The sequence below is a fragment of the Puntigrus tetrazona genome, chromosome 16 (genome assembly GCF_018831695.1).
Source record: "Puntigrus tetrazona isolate hp1 chromosome 16, ASM1883169v1, whole genome shotgun sequence".
NCBI classification, from domain to species: Eukaryota; Metazoa; Chordata; class Actinopteri; order Cypriniformes; family Cyprinidae; genus Puntigrus; species Puntigrus tetrazona.
Window position 1 is genome coordinate 6,244,043 of NC_056714.1, and position 18,071 is coordinate 6,262,113.

The window sequence follows — 18,071 nt, forward strand, 5'->3', positions numbered from 1 at the left end:
ACGCTCTGAATTGGCTTCAGATGGATCGCTGGAACGTTCTGGGTATAAGCGAGGATGTTGAGCGGACTGGCACGCACATGCCGAGCGATTAAGCTGATGCCTGCCTGGTCTGTCATGGTTTCTCTCACCTCTACATCAACATGAATGAATTTATTTAAGCCCAAGACTGAGAAAACAGTCTACTGAGGTGGGCAGTTCATGGATGTTAGCCAAACGTGTTGAAGAGTACTCCAGAGAAACATACCGCCTTTTCACCCCTCTCTAAAAACACTATAGTTAAGCCAGTCTTAAAAGGCTTCAAAGTGGTATTGCGTTGCATAAAGTCCACAGTCTATTCCCCGGGTGTCCAAACTTGCTCCAATGCTCCTGCCTGGAAGTTTCCAGCGATTCTTGATTAGCTGAATGGTTCAGGTGTGTTTGACTTGGCTGGAAATAAACTCTACCCACCAGAAGCAGAATTGGACATCCCTGGCCTGTCCCAACAAAGAATGTCCCACTTTCAATGGGAACTGGACATCTGACAAATGCCAAGTCACCAATTACTGACCATCTGATGCATGCTGTAAACAATACTGGCAGGTGCTAGCAGTACTGTCTGGCTGGAGTCATTGGGTACACTGGTCCACTCTGCACTGACCAAGGTCTGTCCAGTTAGGGGCAATCAATCACTGAAAGCTATTTAGTTTTATTAAAAGCCAACGCATTCGCATTTCCGACTCGTCACATACTAATGCTTGGTCAGGACTCTCTGGCATCAGTTTTTGAAAATAAGAAACCCTTGCTGATGCAAAAATACTGGGAATTTTATAATTGTGATCAAATGATATGTTGGGCAACAATATTGTCATTATTGCGTATATGTTGGGGTGTGATTTTTTTCATGTAAACAGCATTTTTTACACATTTATCAACCCCTGACCCTAAACCTACTATCTGTCAATAAAACACAAGATATAACAGGCAGACACAACTATAGTCAATTTCTTCAAAAAAAAAATATTCTAAAGCAAATAAATTGATTGGTAGGAGGAATGATTGCTATTCTGTGCAGTCTGTGAACAAAAAAGAAGTAGTCCTGCATCAGTCTTGCTTGTTAAATACAATGGCTCTTGTGTGTCTTGTGACCGAGTGCATCTGAACGAGATGTGAGTGAGTTAATGGAGCAGGATCATTTTCTGTGATTAAAACCTTATGTTTACCCTTCTTTGCATAAAGTCATTGTACGGCTTCAGAAGACTTGGAATGCGACATGACTATTTGTTATGCTTTTACTTTTAATGCTTGTTTATGGTCAGCTTTTGCAATAAATACCCATGACTGTACAGTTTTTTGCCTACTACATGTTTCATATTGTTCAGATGTGGGTAGGTTTATGGTAATGTTAGGGGTGGGTTTAAGTGCTCTATTGGAAGTATAGGCAAACAACTGAAAATAATGGAGAACCCTGCACATTGAAAAGTGATGCTAAAGAGGTGCCTTGAGCAACACCAAAGGGTCCTGACCAAGCGTTGGCGTTTAACGAGTCGAGGATGACGTGTTTTTGTTTAGGTCTTCCTGTTAAAGTCAGTGGTGCAAAATAAGCTGCAATGTAGAGCAGTGGTTACAAACGCAGAAGAGAAGGATAACATTGTTTTCAGGAAAAATGCTAAACGCCTGTGCAGCCAAAACTGGAACTTTCAGTTGGTTCCTTTTGTGTACAAAATGCATAACATGCAAATGAAAAGAGTGTCTTCCGGGTGGAGAACGGCAGCAAGATAAACCTAACCTTAAGACCCTAAGCAGGGGTGTCCGGCCCTGTTCCTCGAGGGCCAGTGTCCTGCAGCGTTTAGCTCCAAGCACAATTAAATGCATGAAGAAACTTCATGTCTTCAGGAGCCCTGAAATGACGCTATATAAATAAAACATAGTATTATTATTATTATTATTATTACTTAAGACTTCCAGGCAGGTGTGTTGGGGTAATTTGAAACTTAACTCTACCGGACATTGACCCTTAAGGAGCAGGTTTGGACACCCAGCCCAGAAGATTTTAGCTCCAACCCTAATTAAGCACACCTGATCCAGCTAATCACGTCCTTCAGGCTTATTTGAAAACTACGTGGCTTAGCTAAACTGCAGGGCTGTGGCCCTCCAGGAACGGAGTTTGACACCCCTGCCCTAATCCCTAAAATTTTACTAGTTGATAGGAATGTTGTTCAAGTACCAACAAGGATGTTGATACAGGAACATGTACATATCCTAGGGTGGTGTAGTCCAGAGGTGAAAGCTCTGGGCTGCTAACCAAAGGGACGTAGGTCCAAACCAAGGTGATCCATGTGCTCTTAAAACAAGACGCTTATCGTGAGGTTACTTCAGGAGGATGGGAATACTGAACCAATGTACTGTAAGTCAAATTAGGAAAATACCTCCTGTTTTTGTTTGAGTGGCCGTGAACCAGACCGGAGTATTTTTATCAGGGAGAGGGAGCTCACGGCGGGTTATTTTAAGCATGTCCTTTAATCATTCCTGCTTGACATGCTCTCACTGATAGTCAGACCTTCTCAGAGCAACACAGGAAGGCCTGCCGTTTCCGTCCCTTCATGTCAACGTCGCCGCTCTTTCATGGAAGGGTTTTACACGTCTATATGCAGCCCTGACACCTCTAGCAGACCCGTGCCCGTACTTATATACTATCAAACCCGCCGCCTCATGCGCACGGAGCTGTAAACACTCCCAAACCGCTGCAGGTCTAAAATAACCCGCGGTGAACTTCTGCAACACTGAATGATGAATGACCTTGTGAAGGGGAGTGTTTATGTGTGTGTGGGACAACGGAGCAAGATATGCCATCCACAGCATTAAGGAGCTCTAGAGAACAACTTCAAGTTTCTGTTTTTGGCTCTTAGACTCCGAGAGAAAGTAAATTATTTAAAGGGGTCATGAACTGCCTCATGAACTGTTTTTTATTGTGTGCTGTTCCCTGAGGTCTCCTTATAACGTTGTCAAGATTTAAGTACTTCACTTTGTGTGTGTGTGTGTGTGTGTCACAGCCTTATTTCAAATTCACTATTGTCCTCAAATTTCTGTAAATACTTCATAAATGACAAAAAAATCGTTTTGAAATCTCATGTACTCACAGACTTTGGTATCTATTATAGCTGCAAATCTTCTTGGGTATGATACGACAAGCTTTGATCGTCTTCATTCATGATCATCATCATAGGATCAGTGGGCGGAGCTACGTAGAAGCAGGCGTTGATCATCTTCTGTGGAGGCGGTGCTTATCCACACACTATTACATCATAGAGTAACATTCTACTACAGTGTTGGGGAAAGTTACTTTTAAAAGCAATGCATTAAAATTACGTTCTAAAACTGGGCAGGTTTGCTTTTAATACAAAAAGTTAGTTTACGTATGTAAAAGACTTTTCACACCAAACGTGAATACACCCCATGCTGAAGGAACTGTAAAATCATGTCTGTACGGTAGAGAGTGCTGCTCAAACCAATCACAGGAAGAATATGACGCAGTAAAGAAAGTTAACAATAACTACTATCTTCTACAAACTACAATTTTTACTTTGCATGATTGAACTGGATCAAAGGTCAGTAGCAAAGACATTTATAATTAAAATGTGATTAATACATAACTTATTTATTCAAGGTTTGTATAATATTCTGAGTTTGCATTGTTTTTATTGTAAGATCATGTTACAATAAAACATCTCCTGATTTCTCTCAACATGAGAGCTGACATAAGAAACAAAATAACTGGTGCTACTTATTAGAAAAGTACATATAAAAAGCAATACTCTTCTTTACTAGTTACTAAGTAATCTGATTATGTAACTTGTAATGCATTTCCCTCAGATCTATTCTGTTAGCTGTTGCTTGGCAGACTGGCTTCAAGCTGTTTTTAGACTATCAATAAAGTTTTGAGTTCTGAAACTTTCACTGCGTTTTTATTTTTTAGCACAATGACCTCATCAAGAGAATTTAGTTCTCTCCGTTTGTGAAGAAATGAGACCTTCGTATGCAGTTAAGTTAAATACTTCTATTGCACATACGTACTGTGACCGAAACACTTAACGTTAAATACTAAACTCAAGCGTGCATTGTTTTGGTAGCATAGGTCTTCTCTCAGGTCCAGTGGAAGCTTAAACGCTGCAGTAAAGGACCCCTGAGCACTTCAGCGAGAACACGGCACGAACGTGCCTGCTCAGATCTCCATGTGTTTTTCTCTTTCTGGCTTGGTTTCGGTCTGCAGAGAGTGTCCCAGAGTCCCATAACCCCTTCACACACCCCAGCACGTCACCCGCTTTCATACGTGCATCAGATAAGTCTTTTTTGGTGCCCTTTATAGATCCGGTCTACATTTGTTGGGGTGTGAGCGTATTTCGGCCATGACCTTTCCGTTCTGACGCTTTCTTCTAATAAGGCAAAAAACATCAGCAGTCCCTGACCTGTGCCGCTTTATCCTGTTTCATCAACAGCACACACCCCTTCTATGAATTACTGCTATTTTAGTCAAACACTCAGCTCTGCTCTCCATTGAAGCATATCGGTTATTTTCATACGCCGATGATGCCGCTGCTATTTATGCTTCAACACAAATGGATAACTGTTTGTTTGGAGGCCTTGTAACGCATACGAGGTCAACGAACATGAATTAATAATAATACACACTATAAATGGAACTTGACTGATGGTCATAGCAACCGTGTGTTTCACAAAGCATCCGTGGCTAATTATTGCTTGCTTTTGGATAAAAACCCCCTGAGAATAACCTAGTAATGCCTTGGTGACCAACCTAAAGCATTTGAATATAATTCTAACAATACTGTGCTTAATTCATTTGATATGACTATATGATGCATGTTTACAGGGAAACAGAGACTGAATAGTAAAAGTTATTTATTATGTTATTATACACGAAATAACATCAGGCTGAGAGGAAATGAAGGAGTCAGTGTGTTTATCTCGTGGTGGTGGTCCTAAAACTCCTCCAAATTGCTGCGTGTCTGTCTGAGCTCGTTCAGCGAGCGCATCACTTCCTGCAGGGATTTCTGTCCGAGCTGCTTCCCCGTCCTCGTCCTCACGCTCACCGTGCCGCTCACGCACTCCTTCTCTCCCACCACTGCACGACAAACACAGGGAGGGCCTCGTTTATCTGACCTTTTCCTAACAGGCCCCAGAACGATGTGCACCGGCGGCAGGGAACGATTAAAGCATTAACGGCCGCCGCAAGAAAGCGTTTCTGTGAGAGAACGTACCGAACATGTAATTGTAGCGCTCTAGCTGCGCGGAGAGGATTTTCTTTTTTAAGGTGTTTCCGTCATCATTGTCGATATCAGCCACGAAGCCAGCTTCCCTCAGCCTGCAGACCACCTGAGAGCACAGAACGCATCTCGTGAGCGGTGTGTGAGGATGAGAAGTGTGTGCAGAGTGCTGTGTTTGCTCTGACCTCCCGCCCGTACGCCTCGCTGCTGACCCCCACAGGCAGCACCATCACCTGCGCCGGAGACAGCCAGAAAGGCCTGGGGGAGACAGAGGACCACATTTTACTGATTCAGCGCTCACTCACACACACACACACACACACACACACACACACACACACACACACACACACACACACACACACACACACACACACACACACACTCACACACACACACTCACACACACACTCACACTGAATGGTGGGAATGGTTTAATATTTTAAGTCATGATACAAAAAAAAAAAAAAAAATAGTAAATATCCTTATACATTTGTTCCTTAAAATGTAGCATAAAGAAATATACACACACCATTTCCCTCCAAAGTTTTCGGCCAGGATAGCGATCATCCTCTCCAGGGACCCCAGCACTGCCCGGTGGATCATGATCGGCCTGTGCATCTGTCCATCAGCCCTGTGAAACACACACACACACACACACACACACACACACACACAGAGGTTAATCACATGACACTGACTTACAGCTCACTTTCTCATATTATATTTGCTGTACTGCCTCTGATTTATGCATTTTCCCCAAAGTATTTTTTTTTATCATCTATAATATGCTGTGGCTTTTAAAATGCAATTTACCGGCATGTTGCTCAATGAGAGACGTTTATTTGCTGGTAGTTTTGCTTTAAACTCATTTGTTCAGACCATTTTAATAAACATTATTTATAAAACAAACACTAACTACAGTGGCATTTATTATATTTTATATTGTACTATAATAGGCATAATATATATTTTATATATATATATATATATATATATATATATATATATATATATATATATATATATATATATATATATAAAATAAAAATATCAAAATCTAATAAAAATGAAAAAAAATAAAAAATAGTTTTGTAGTAAAGTACCAAAAACGGATAAAAAAATGTTTTGTTGTAGAATAACTGAACTAAAATACATGTTCATGGTTCTAAAAGTTGTCTTTTTATTGCCTTCACATTGACACCGACGCAACTATCTGCGTTTTGGATTTCCTTGAACAATGAGATTTAATGTGGTGCGGCTCATTCTCTCAACTGTAATTTATTTCTCAGAAAATACAGTAAGCTGATTTAAATATTACCCATTTTAGTGGGTAGAAACACTTAGTGTTACTGTAATGTCTTGGTGAATAATATTAGCTTTGAGAACAAGACAAATTAGAAGAACCTCAAGTAAAATAAGATGCATTTAATCAGAACCGTGTGGAAATGCTTTCTTTTCACACCATTAAAACGCCAGTGAGGGTGATCTTACCCGACGTACTGCAGGTTGAACCTGATGGGCAGCTGGAAGTCCAGCTGGATCGTGGCACACTGGTGCTGTCGGCCGAGAGCGTCACGGATCTGGACGTCTATCTGAACAGATGGAGAAAGACCACAGTGAAACACCAGACGTCTCTTTAGACACCTAAGAATAAAAAAAAGCTCCTGAGATACCCGACCGAGTGCAAACTTTGGAGAAACTTGAAAAGTTCTTTCCCCGTTTCTGAATGGTCACCACTGGCACATAATTCAACCGAGATTATACTAACAGTCCTACTAATCTTCAACGTTATATGACGCTGCCGTCTTTCTTTGGCTCTGAATCACCTGACCACCCTCTACAAAAGAGTGGAATACTCTGTATATATTCATGCGTGACATTTAATATTTTGGAGTTCATCACTAAACACGTTCATCCTTTTTCAGAAAAATATTAACAAAATCCAAAATATTTTAATTGAGCCGGGGACCTTCAGTTGAGTTGAGACCGAACGACCCAGCAGACACCGTTTAGAGGAACAGAGAGAAGCCCAGAAATCATTTCAGTCTGACTGAAGGTCACCCATGAATCTCACACAGCTCATAGAATTAGTTTAAAAATAGAAATCAGTATTTTTATACACCAAGCATGCACTCATCAAAGTGATATTTATGTTACAAAAGATTTTTCGGTTTCAAATAAATGCCGTTCTTTTAAGCGTCCATGTTTACACAAACTTTTTTCCACATTGATAATCAGAGATGTTTCTGAAGGATCTGGAGCAGCTCTCACTGAACGGCGTCTATTACTCCAACTGGAGCTGATCCAAATGATCGAAATAATTACAGGCCTGTTTCTAATCTCCTTTTCATTTCAAAAACACACAGAACAGATCACAAAGTATTTATGAGCCCTTTTAGTCAGGCTTTAGACCCGAACCCAGTACAGAAGCAGCTCCCGTGAACGTTATAAATGATCTCCTAGCTGTTCTTATTCTTTTATATATTAGTGCTTCCTCTGATACTATTAGTCGTTCAGCGTCACAGGCACGGCTGGACTGCAGAGGAACAGCTGATAATGCTCTTCTCTGGTTTTCATCTTATTTAAGTGACAGTAAACAGTTCAGATCGGGTCTCAGATACTCAAGACGTTCCACAGGGCTCGGCGTTGGGACCGCTTTTATATTCCACCTCTCATATTTTTCATTGCTATGGGTTTATTTGACACTATTATGCCGACAACACACGTGTATTTTTCTCATGCCCTTGCTGAAAGCCGTACTAAATGTTTGCAGGACATTAATACTTTCTTAAAACCGAATACCAATCAAACAGAAGCCCTCTTTTAGGTTCTAGGCCTGTTTTATCTAAAACTCAGTCCTTTACCTTGTTTAGTGATAATCGCTCAAGGAAAAGTCAAGGAGTTGCACTGGACGGGTTGCTTTCTTTTGGTTCACATCTTAGTAATATATCAAATTTTACATTTTCTTTTAAATTACGTAACATTGCTAGACTTCGTTCTTCTCAACATAGCACTGAAACGCTTATTCATGCTTTGGTTACATCTTTTTCTCTTCATTCCTGAAAAACAACTTCTATTACACTTCATTCAGAATTCAGCAGCTAGTATTGTTTCCCGTACTTTAGATTTTGGCTAAAGTTTAGAATAAAATACATTTGTTTGGATAGCTTTTAATTATTTGTTTGTTTAAAGCGTGCTTGTAATGCTTGCTTTTTTTACTTTCTTCCTTGTCCTTCAGTGTCTTAAAAGGCGCTTATAAATAAAAGGTATTATTAAGATTAAATATTAACAGAAAGTGCATTTCACAAGTTTACTTTGAATAAACATGTAGAGTGAGAAATGAATTTTTCGCGCGGTGTCTGGCCTCACCTTGGGTCCGTAAAACGCTCCGTCTCCGGGATTCAGCTCCCAGTGCTCCTCAAACAGCTTGAGACTGCTCTCTAACTGCTGCTCCGGGACAAACACAAGAGAGAGACACGTTACAGGAAACCTGGATCGTGTCGCTGTATGTCTCTGGCCCTGGAAACACTAATAAAAGAATCTGCTGTAAACATCTAATTCGATAATCCCAAAACACGGGCAGCTGAAAGCAGCATTAGTTTGAAGGAGAGATATTACTGTATCCCTGTTTAACCCAAAGAGACCGGCCTGGAAACACATCCATCGTCGTAAAACAAAGACCTTGGGCATGTTATACATTTAAGAAATAGTTCACCCGAAAACTGACAGTAGCTACGGACTCCATACCAATATTTCCTTCAGGTTTATATTTGTTGGCCAAAGAGCTCGTGCCGCTTTATACAGAGCATACTGTTCATCTCCCCCTCTCCTCATTCCACAGCGTGACCCTGATCAACATTAATAAATCTCTGACACGCTACCTGTCTGTTCGGACCTGCCCTACGCTTACGCCGCGCGTCTCCTATATTGTCTCGCTGCATACTGTATATCATCACAAGTACAGACAAGACCTTACAATCCCCACAGCACCGCAGGAACACAAACATCCTCCGACACGGTTGTTGTTGAGTACGAGCAGCGGAAAATACTATTTATCTAAATAGAAATGTTGCAACCAAAAACAAAAATAAATAAAATGACTAAAGCAGAAATATATATATATATATATATATATATATATATATATATATATATATATACATACACACACACACACACACACATACACACTTACACACAAAAATAAAAAATAATTATAAATATTATATATAAAAAAAAAACGGAATAATTTTAAACTGGATTTTTAAAAAAATCTGAAATGAAAATAAATTACAACTGAAATAAAAAAACTGAAATGAAAATAAATTACAACTAAAATTAAAAAAATCTGAAATTAAAATAAATTACAACTGAAATAAAAAAAAATCTGAAATGAAATGAAAAATAAAAAAACAACTGAAATTAAAAAAAAAAAAAAAAAAAAAAAATGATTAAAGCACAACATGACAATAAAATGACACTAAACAGGGGAGATATAGAAGCTATCTGACAATATTGAGTAAAACGTTTATTGTTATATACTGCGCCGGTGGCTGTGATTGACAGGTGCACCTGCTCTGCAGCGTCCCAGAGGGCGGGCTCTCCCAGAAAGTGCTCGGGCCGCGTGGAGAGCAGACAGTGAAAGGAGAACCCGAAGACACGGTACACGCTCCTCAAGAAGTCCAAACACGCCGTGATCTCCTCCTCCAGCTGAAGACACAGAAAAAGAGGAGCAGCGGAGCATAAACAACTGAAGGGTGTGTATGAGACACAGTATAAACACTGACATTACCACAGATAAATCATACATCAGCCCAAACACAGAACCAGAGAGACGCATTCCTTCACACTGAAGACCGAAGCGAGAGCTTCGTGACGAACAAAGAGCTTTTGTGTGGCTCCTCGAGGGAGAGGACAACTGGAAACTAAAGGCAGACGGGGTCGGGAATGATGTTCCTGTTAACGGCATTAGAAAACACACGGCTGGCACTGAGCTTTAATTTAGTAGTTTGTGTGTGTTTAATTGGATTATGGCAGTGAGGGTCACACTGCTCATCTTATTTTGTGATTTGAAGCATTGGTTATGTTGAAACTCAACACTATCAGAGCACTCTGTCCTAATCAAGTTTAGCTAACTAGAACAACTCCGACCGTCAGGAGAATGATTACGACGAAACATCTGATGCTTACAAGACACAAGGAACTCAATCAGATCCAGTGCAAACATTACAGCAATTCTAAGACAAATCATGGATTTTGATTCATATTTAACATTTTTAATTCTTCATGTATTCACCTACAACTAACTGTATTGTACATTTAAAAAGATTTCTCTCATTTTTACTTTCATTCTACAATACGACGTCGGCCAGTAACTGAAAGTCAGCTCTAAAAAGCAGCCCGAGGCCGTACCTGTTCAGGCGCGCAGAAGATGTGTGCGTCGTCCTGGCAGAAGCGGCGGACTCGGGTCAGGCCGCCCAGCGCTCCCGAGTGTTCGTTGCGGTGCAGCGCGCCGAAGTCCGCCCAGCGGATGGGGAGCTCTCGCCACGAACGGGGCCGCTGCTCGAACATCACGCTGCACAGATTCATCACGTCACAACATTCATGTGCATTAAATAACACTTCATACCATACGCTGTCCAAGTATTTGGGGTGACTGACTTTTTTTCTAGGCTTGATTGTGTTTTTAAGAGTACGTCTAATGTTTCTCTGTTTTTAATGAAGCCCCGCCCTCAGAGATAGGAGATGGGCTCTGATTGGTCAGCAAGTCAAGTAGTGTGTTGTGATTGGCTAAACTGCCTGTAGCGTGTGTTCTAATATTCAGTTTCATCTGCTTTATCGAAGTAGAAAACTAAATTGCATTGTAGCATTTTTGTAACGGCGAGCCAGCGAGTGTTGGAACCTCATACATGTTTATGTTTAACGCTTCCTGTAGCTATGTGAAAAATATCTGCGTACAAACGAAGCGCCGCTTTAAAACTCGTTACAAGACAGAATCATGATTCATTTCTGAACAGATTTCTCCCTGCAGCCCTAGTTTTGATGCCATGGCATTAACTCTGATCAAGCCGCACATCATGGCCCCGCCCTCTTTGTGGCATGTTCCCGGGGGCGTGGTTTATGTAAATGCACGGCTTTGTGATGTCACTAACACTAAGACGTTTTTGTAGGCATTAAACTGCCTTCATTTTCTTCAAAACGACCTCCGTTTGCATTGAAACGTGCAGATATCGTTTGTGCTCAAACAGCAACATTAAACAATAACTAGCATGAAAAAAGTTTCATGTTTTTAATAATTTCTTGAGTGCACTTATCTTGGATCGTAAATACATTAAAAACACTAATATTGTAAAATATAATTACAGTTTAATATGACCGTATATGACTGTATAAATGTATTTCTGTGAAGCGCAGCGTCATTACTTCAGAAATCCTAATAATATACCAATTTACTGCTGGAGAAACATTTCTGATTATCATCAATGTTGATGCATAACCTCAAACCTTTGACCAGCGGTGTATGAATATATCATGTTTATATTACGCTCAAGCAAGCATTTTACTATGAAAGCGCTCACTCCTGCGATCTCCCTCAAGCCCACCGAGTTTTCCCGGTTTAGAGAGCGGGTCGAAGGTCGTTTCTCAGAGAGCGAGTGGTGTGTGTGGCTCTCACTGACCAGTGTGCGGGGCAGTTCATGGGCTTGAGAGCGAAGGTGTGCGGCTCACAGGTCACCGTGAACATGTTCTCGCTGTAGTGCTCCCAGTGACCCGAGCGCTTCCACAGAGACGTGCTGTACAGCGTCGGGGTCACAACCTCGCTGAAGCCCCGCCTCCTGTACTCACCCTGACAGGAAGAGGAAGTGGCTACGTTAGTTAAAGCAACGCTTCACAACAAGGATTCATCTTTGTTAATGTTAGCTCACAGGGCATTAACTACTAAATGTTAACAAACTTGGGGTTCTAATAATGCATTATTAATATAAATTAGCATCAACTAAGAATGATAAATGCTGCTGCAGAAGTATTGTTCAGTCTTCTGTTGAACCTTATTGTAAAGCGTTACCTAATATTAGTATGCATGTACGCATCTGCAGAAATGTGGCTTTAAAACAAGGTTTTTTAACAATGTAAAGCCTAAAATATGAATTAAGAGTAAATATTTTTTTGTGAATCCATTTATTAATACTTAAAGTATGTTTTAAAAGATTTCTGAGTATAATAAGTCTAATATTTGTGGCTCATATAGTGAAAATCTGGAGAAAAAACAGCTACTTTTTATTTGGAGATGCAAACTGAGCAAAAAAAGCAATTCGATGCTGATTTATATGACTACCAAGTAAGATGAAATCCTGTTTGTAACGTAGATCTTCATGACGGTGAAGTCTTAGTAAGATGAGATTTAATGATGAAGAAATAAACGCTCCTCAAAAGCCTGACAATCTGATTTTTCGAACACTACTAAAAAGCTATTCTTACGTTTACTTGATAAAAATCTGACGACATTTGATAACAGACAGACACACGAAGTTTGATGTTTTTACGACGATTACACTAAAAGAGCTTTTACTGGATTAAAAAAACTCTAAACCATCAACCAGATGACAAGACGTGTGTGACGTTTGATCATGTCCATCATTTAAAGGACTTAAAATCAAATAAACTAGTTTTATAGGGTTAAGATTATTAGAAACATGATGCAAAGTTTTAATTCTATAAAGTGTATCTGACACCCTACACCCTTCTGAGTGCTCACTTGACACGTTCACTCAATAGCACACAGTATGAGCGGCTTGTTCTCTTCCTCTGTTGAAGCACGCAGTGTTTGAGTTGAAAGCGCTGGCGTGGAGCGAGCGTGTACCTTTATGAAGTCGGTGAGCGTGTTGTATATATGAGCTCCTTTAGGCAAGAAGAAGCAGCTGCCGGGACTGACATCGTGAAAGAAGAAGAGCTCCTGCTCCTGAGACAAGAAGAGCATCATACAAACACTGTTGTGTGAAGCCGTCCTTCGAGGGGTCTGTAGGAGGATGTGGGTTACCTTCCCATTCTCCTGTGGTCTCTCTTTCTGGCCTCCTCCTGCTCTCTCTCCCATTCCTCTCGCTCCTTCTCTCCGGGAAACGCCGTGCCGATCATCCTGAGGATGCCTGACTCCTCTGTTGAACCGGATAGAGTGACAGAAGACACCTGAGAGAACGGTACAGACTTACAGTGAGATTACAGCAGAGATGAGAAGCACGGCTTTTGATTCTGATATGGACACAATTCAACAAGGATGCATAAAAAGGTAATATCACAGACATTTACTATGTCGTACTTCAAAAACAAAAAGTTTTTAAACATTGCTAATAAACAGAAATGTTTCTTGAGAAGAATTCAGCACATTAGAAAGATTTCTGAAGATCATGTGACGCTGAAGACTGGAGTTATGATGCTGAAAATACAGCTGCGCTTCACAGAAATAAATTACATTTTAAAATATATTCATGTAGAAAACAGCTCTTTTACATCGTAATAATATTTCACTGTTTTTACTGTATTTTTTTATTATATAAATGCAACCTCGAGGGGCAGACAAAGAATATTAACAACAACAATTATAATAATAATAATAATAATAATAATATGTAAAAAGTTCCAACGCAGAAGCTTTTAAAAGCCATCAGAAATGAGATAATTCTACTGAGTGAATATTCTCCACACCGACATTACATAAAAACCTCAAAAAGAAAAACGTCAGCTGTATTTAGACGCTTCTTCAACAGACATGTAATATAAGAATACATATATAAATCTTACAGAGTCTAAAAATATTACAATCTTTAATAGTATGTAAATGGAAGTAAAACAGCACTGGTCACAAGAAAATGTCTTCATGTAGAAAGAAGCAGCTTGAAGATTCTTCATTATAGTTTAGAAAGTATCACGGCATATAAACAAAGACATGAATCATTACAATACCACCAGAACACACACACACACACACACACACACACACACACAGAGCAGTCTGAACTCATTTCAACTGAAAATAAAATGTTCCATGAGAAAACTGAACTAAGTGTGGTGTCACGACCCTGAAGAGAGAACGACAGAGTGAGGAAAGAGAGGAAGAGCGAGAGATATTACTGCCATCAACGGGAAGCTGCTATGGAAACCACGCAACAACAACAACAACACAAACACTGTTATGACGACAGAACAACAGGACTTCACACACACACACACACACACTAACAGAGGAGAAGAGTGAGTTACCTGCAGCATGTTAAAGGCCTTCAGGAAACCTGTGTGTGGGAGAAGAACACCTGAACACACCCCCACAGTGTCTCCACACCTGACAGAGACACACACACACACACACTCCATCAGACACAGAACACACTCCACCTTCTCCAGCAGGACACTGAGAGACTTCAGACCTGTACACACTGAGTGTGTTCCCCGTCATCTGCTCTTCAGCCAGCTGCAGCCTGACAGCATCATCCTACACACACACACACACACACACTTAAATCTGACCCTCTCTGAGAAATCCAGGATAAAGTCTCAAAATACAGCATCACAGTTCAACCATTTAATTCACTATAACTTCAATCTCTGACATGACCTTACTTACATTTTCACAGAACCTTCTTTACCTTATGAAAGTTTTTTTTTTGTAGAAAATCGCAGTAAAAAATGCTTTAGCTGGGTGTTCAGAGAACTTTTTGCCCCCAAGATGCATTAAAATGATAAAATAATGACTAGTCACAGCATTGTTTTAAAGCCCTTTATGAATACATCACGTTTGGCTTCATCTCATTCTTTCAGGAGCACTTCTCTTCAGGCAATAACACAAATTCACCAAAGACCCAACTACAAGACCTGTATTCTAACATACATCATTACTGTCATTATTTACAGCTGACATTTGGACTATTTTTGATTCATTACATATTACAAAAATACAACCAATGTCATGAAATAGCTCAGAAACCAAATCAAAAAAAGTCATGACGGTTGTATTTGCAAAATAAAATAAAATATTAGCTATAATAATAATATTATTTGCCCTAAATGATTTAGTTACTTTTGCTATTGTCATGCATGTTTTTTTTATTGTAATAAGAACAATGTAATAAAAATACACTGCATAGCAATTAGATTTTTCCCCAAATCGTGCATCTCTAGATTTTAGTTCTTGTTTTTTACGCTCTACAAAAAGGAAAGCATGGGCACAAGAACACTGGCAGAGGAAAGGCTGACCTGGAAGATCTCTTTCAGGTCCTGTAGCGTGACCTCGAGCTTGACGATGGGAGTCTTCCCAGCTGCCATCTGCTTACAGCTCCGCTCCACGTCCGACAGAGACGGAGCGCTGCGACACACAGCACGGCGGCTCAGTTTCACTCACGGCTCGAACGCGTTTAAAAGAAACACCAGAAGCGTTTACTTGTTTTGGAGCCGATAATCACAGTAGAGGCCCGCGTCAGAGACCCCCTCTCGACACACACGAGCGCTGAAGAGATTCTCCATCACGCTCGCTAACACACACGCTCCGGTCCGCCACACCGCCTACAGCACACACACACACACACATCAATGCCCAGGCCACGTCTCAAATCAATAGAGTAAAAATTAAATCAAAGTAAACAATTCAAAATTAAATATATGGTCTTATTTGACGGGTTTTTTGTGGTGCTCGTACCTGCCTGCCCTCCAGCGAGTCAAAGCCCAGCAGATGCAGTTCACAGTCCTCCAGAAGAGGGCGCCCCAGGTCCCACAGACCTCCGTTCACTCTGCCCAGCAGCGCACCTTTAACACTGCCAACACACACAGGCACACACTTCACGGAGGAAATAACAATTAAGTAAACATAATAGTGACACACCATTTTCCTTTTTAAAAATAGGCTATTTTTCTAACTCCTCTAGAGTGAAAAGGTTGAGTTTTAATGCTTTCAGAAGCCCCTCTCTCTGTAACATCACTGCTGCAGCCACGGTACGAGACGACAGGTCCTGCTCCTATCAGCCTGGAAAAACTTATCTTCCATCGTTACAGTACAGAAAGTAACTAGAGAAAAGGCGAGTTTAAAACAGTAATTCTGAGAGTGATGCTAATATTATAACCAGATTCAATGATGAAAATGACATGATTTTCAAAAAAGTGGCACGTTCCTTCAACTATCTGTGAAACTTCTAAGTAAAAAAAGACAAAAACTCTCATCACAGAGCTTTATATATATATATATATATATATATATATATATATATATAGATATGTATATGTATGTGTGTGTATGCAGTGTACAATTATTATGCATATATAAACACAATTAAGATATTAAATGTATGAATACTAATATAGACGTAAATATATACTACATGTAATATATAAAATGAATAGATTTTCCTGAGGCTTGTATTTACCGTTCACTCCTGGCGATCTGTAGCGGTGAGGTCACACCGGCTGACCCTTTGACCGTTCGGCCGTCAGCCAATCGGATGGTGAGATCCTGTCCCGACGCCGCGAGGTCCTCATCAGCTCCAGTCACACGCCGGTCACAGAGAGACTGGAAGATCCGCAAGCGTTCGGTCTGACTGCCGGACGGATGAAGCTGGGAGAGAGAGAGAGAGAGATCCACAGACGAGCCTTCAGTCGCCGAGCAAACACCACTACAGGAAATATATGAGGACAAATAAAACTAGAAACCTATATTTAACTCAAATACACACAAAGGTGGGAGCACTGATGAAAATATCCCTTGTTTTTAATTTCAAATATTGATATAAAATATATATTTATATATACTGTAACGATTGAAAATAATAATAATAATATATATATATATATATATATATATATATATATATATATATATATATATATATATATATATAATTTATTTAAATTTATAAATATGACAATGCATCAATCTTTGGTGTGTCTTTTGCTCTAATGAAGCTACATGGAAAAATAAAAAACTGATGATCATGTTCTCTATCATGGTCTGAGATGATGCAGAAGAGCATCTTAAGCTTCAATATAAGATCAGTCACATTTCTTGTTTATTACACAAACATTACTTTGAATCCTAGATTTAAAACAAACATTTTGAACTTGAATTTTAATCCTCTTTACACTAGACCTTTTTGAACCTTCAGTAATGAGCAAATGCGAAGCATAATAAATGAAAATAAAATAATAACAATAGCACACACACACAAATGTAAAAGCATACAACCAAAACAGTGCATAAATAGTGCATGCATGCCCACATAATAAAAAACGTAAATAAATAAAATGATATTTAAACCTTCCTCTGTATACAAGAACACACATGAACACTCTCAAAGCTACACTAACACGAGTCAGAGAGATGCCCTGACACCGGTCCCAGAACACACACACACACATCCCTGCACACCTTCCCATAGCGTCTCCTTCCGCGCAACGCTGCTCTCACTGCCGCCTGACAGACGGGCCAGCTCCAGAACCCGACTACCACCATTTTACACCACACACACTTCAACTACGGCTCCATTATTTCTCCTCCAAACAGCAAACGTCGCCCTCTCTTAGCGGGCCGCCATTTTACCGGAACCGTTACATCGTCACAGAGACAGAAACCCGATTCGCCGAACAATTCGATGGAGGGCGGGCTCTGCGTGAGAAACAACCAATGAGAAGCGAAGCCAGGCGTGCGTCACCAGCGTCCACTCTGCGCGCAAGTAAACACATTCACTGACAGCTAAACGCACGCCACATTCAAACAAACGGATGCTACGGAGGACTGAAAGAAAGAATAGAGCGGATACTACATGCTTCGAACCAAAG

At 40.2% G+C, this 18,071-nt stretch overlaps 1 protein-coding gene across 1 annotated transcript; it reads right to left on the minus strand.

Moving 5' to 3' along the window:
* Positions 1–4,876: 4,876 nt before the first annotated feature.
* tars2 (threonyl-tRNA synthetase 2, mitochondrial) lies at positions 4,877–17,955 on the minus strand. The gene is made up of 18 exons (XM_043260033.1): positions 17,662–17,955; positions 16,664–16,851; positions 15,943–16,057; positions 15,688–15,809; positions 15,504–15,612; positions 14,678–14,742; positions 14,514–14,592; positions 13,298–13,442; positions 13,120–13,220; positions 11,939–12,105; positions 10,674–10,836; positions 9,834–9,971; positions 8,631–8,708; positions 6,753–6,853; positions 5,791–5,892; positions 5,444–5,516; positions 5,253–5,367; positions 4,877–5,116 (listed from the first exon to the last, which is right to left on the minus strand). The coding sequence occupies exons 1-18, from the start codon at positions 17,743–17,745 to the stop codon at positions 4,974–4,976; spliced, it is 2,088 nt and encodes a 695-aa protein (XP_043115968.1). The 5' UTR covers positions 17,746–17,955; the 3' UTR covers positions 4,877–4,973.
* Between the last annotated feature and the right edge of the window lie 116 nt (positions 17,956–18,071).

Excerpts from the sequence above, each read along its gene's own strand:
- tars2 (XM_043260033.1), bottom strand. The coding sequence starts at position 17,745 with ATGGTGGTAGTCGGGTTCTGGAGCTGGCCCGTCTGTCAGGCGGCAGTG. Across the intron at positions 13,443-14,513 it reads AGGCCTTTAACATGCTGCAG|GTGTCTTCTGTCACTCTATC; the intron begins GTAACTCACTCT and ends CCGTTCTCTCAG. Across the intron at positions 9,972-10,673 it reads TCTTCTGCGCGCCTGAACAG|CTGGAGGAGGAGATCACGGC; the intron begins GTACGGCCTCGG and ends CTGTGTCTTCAG.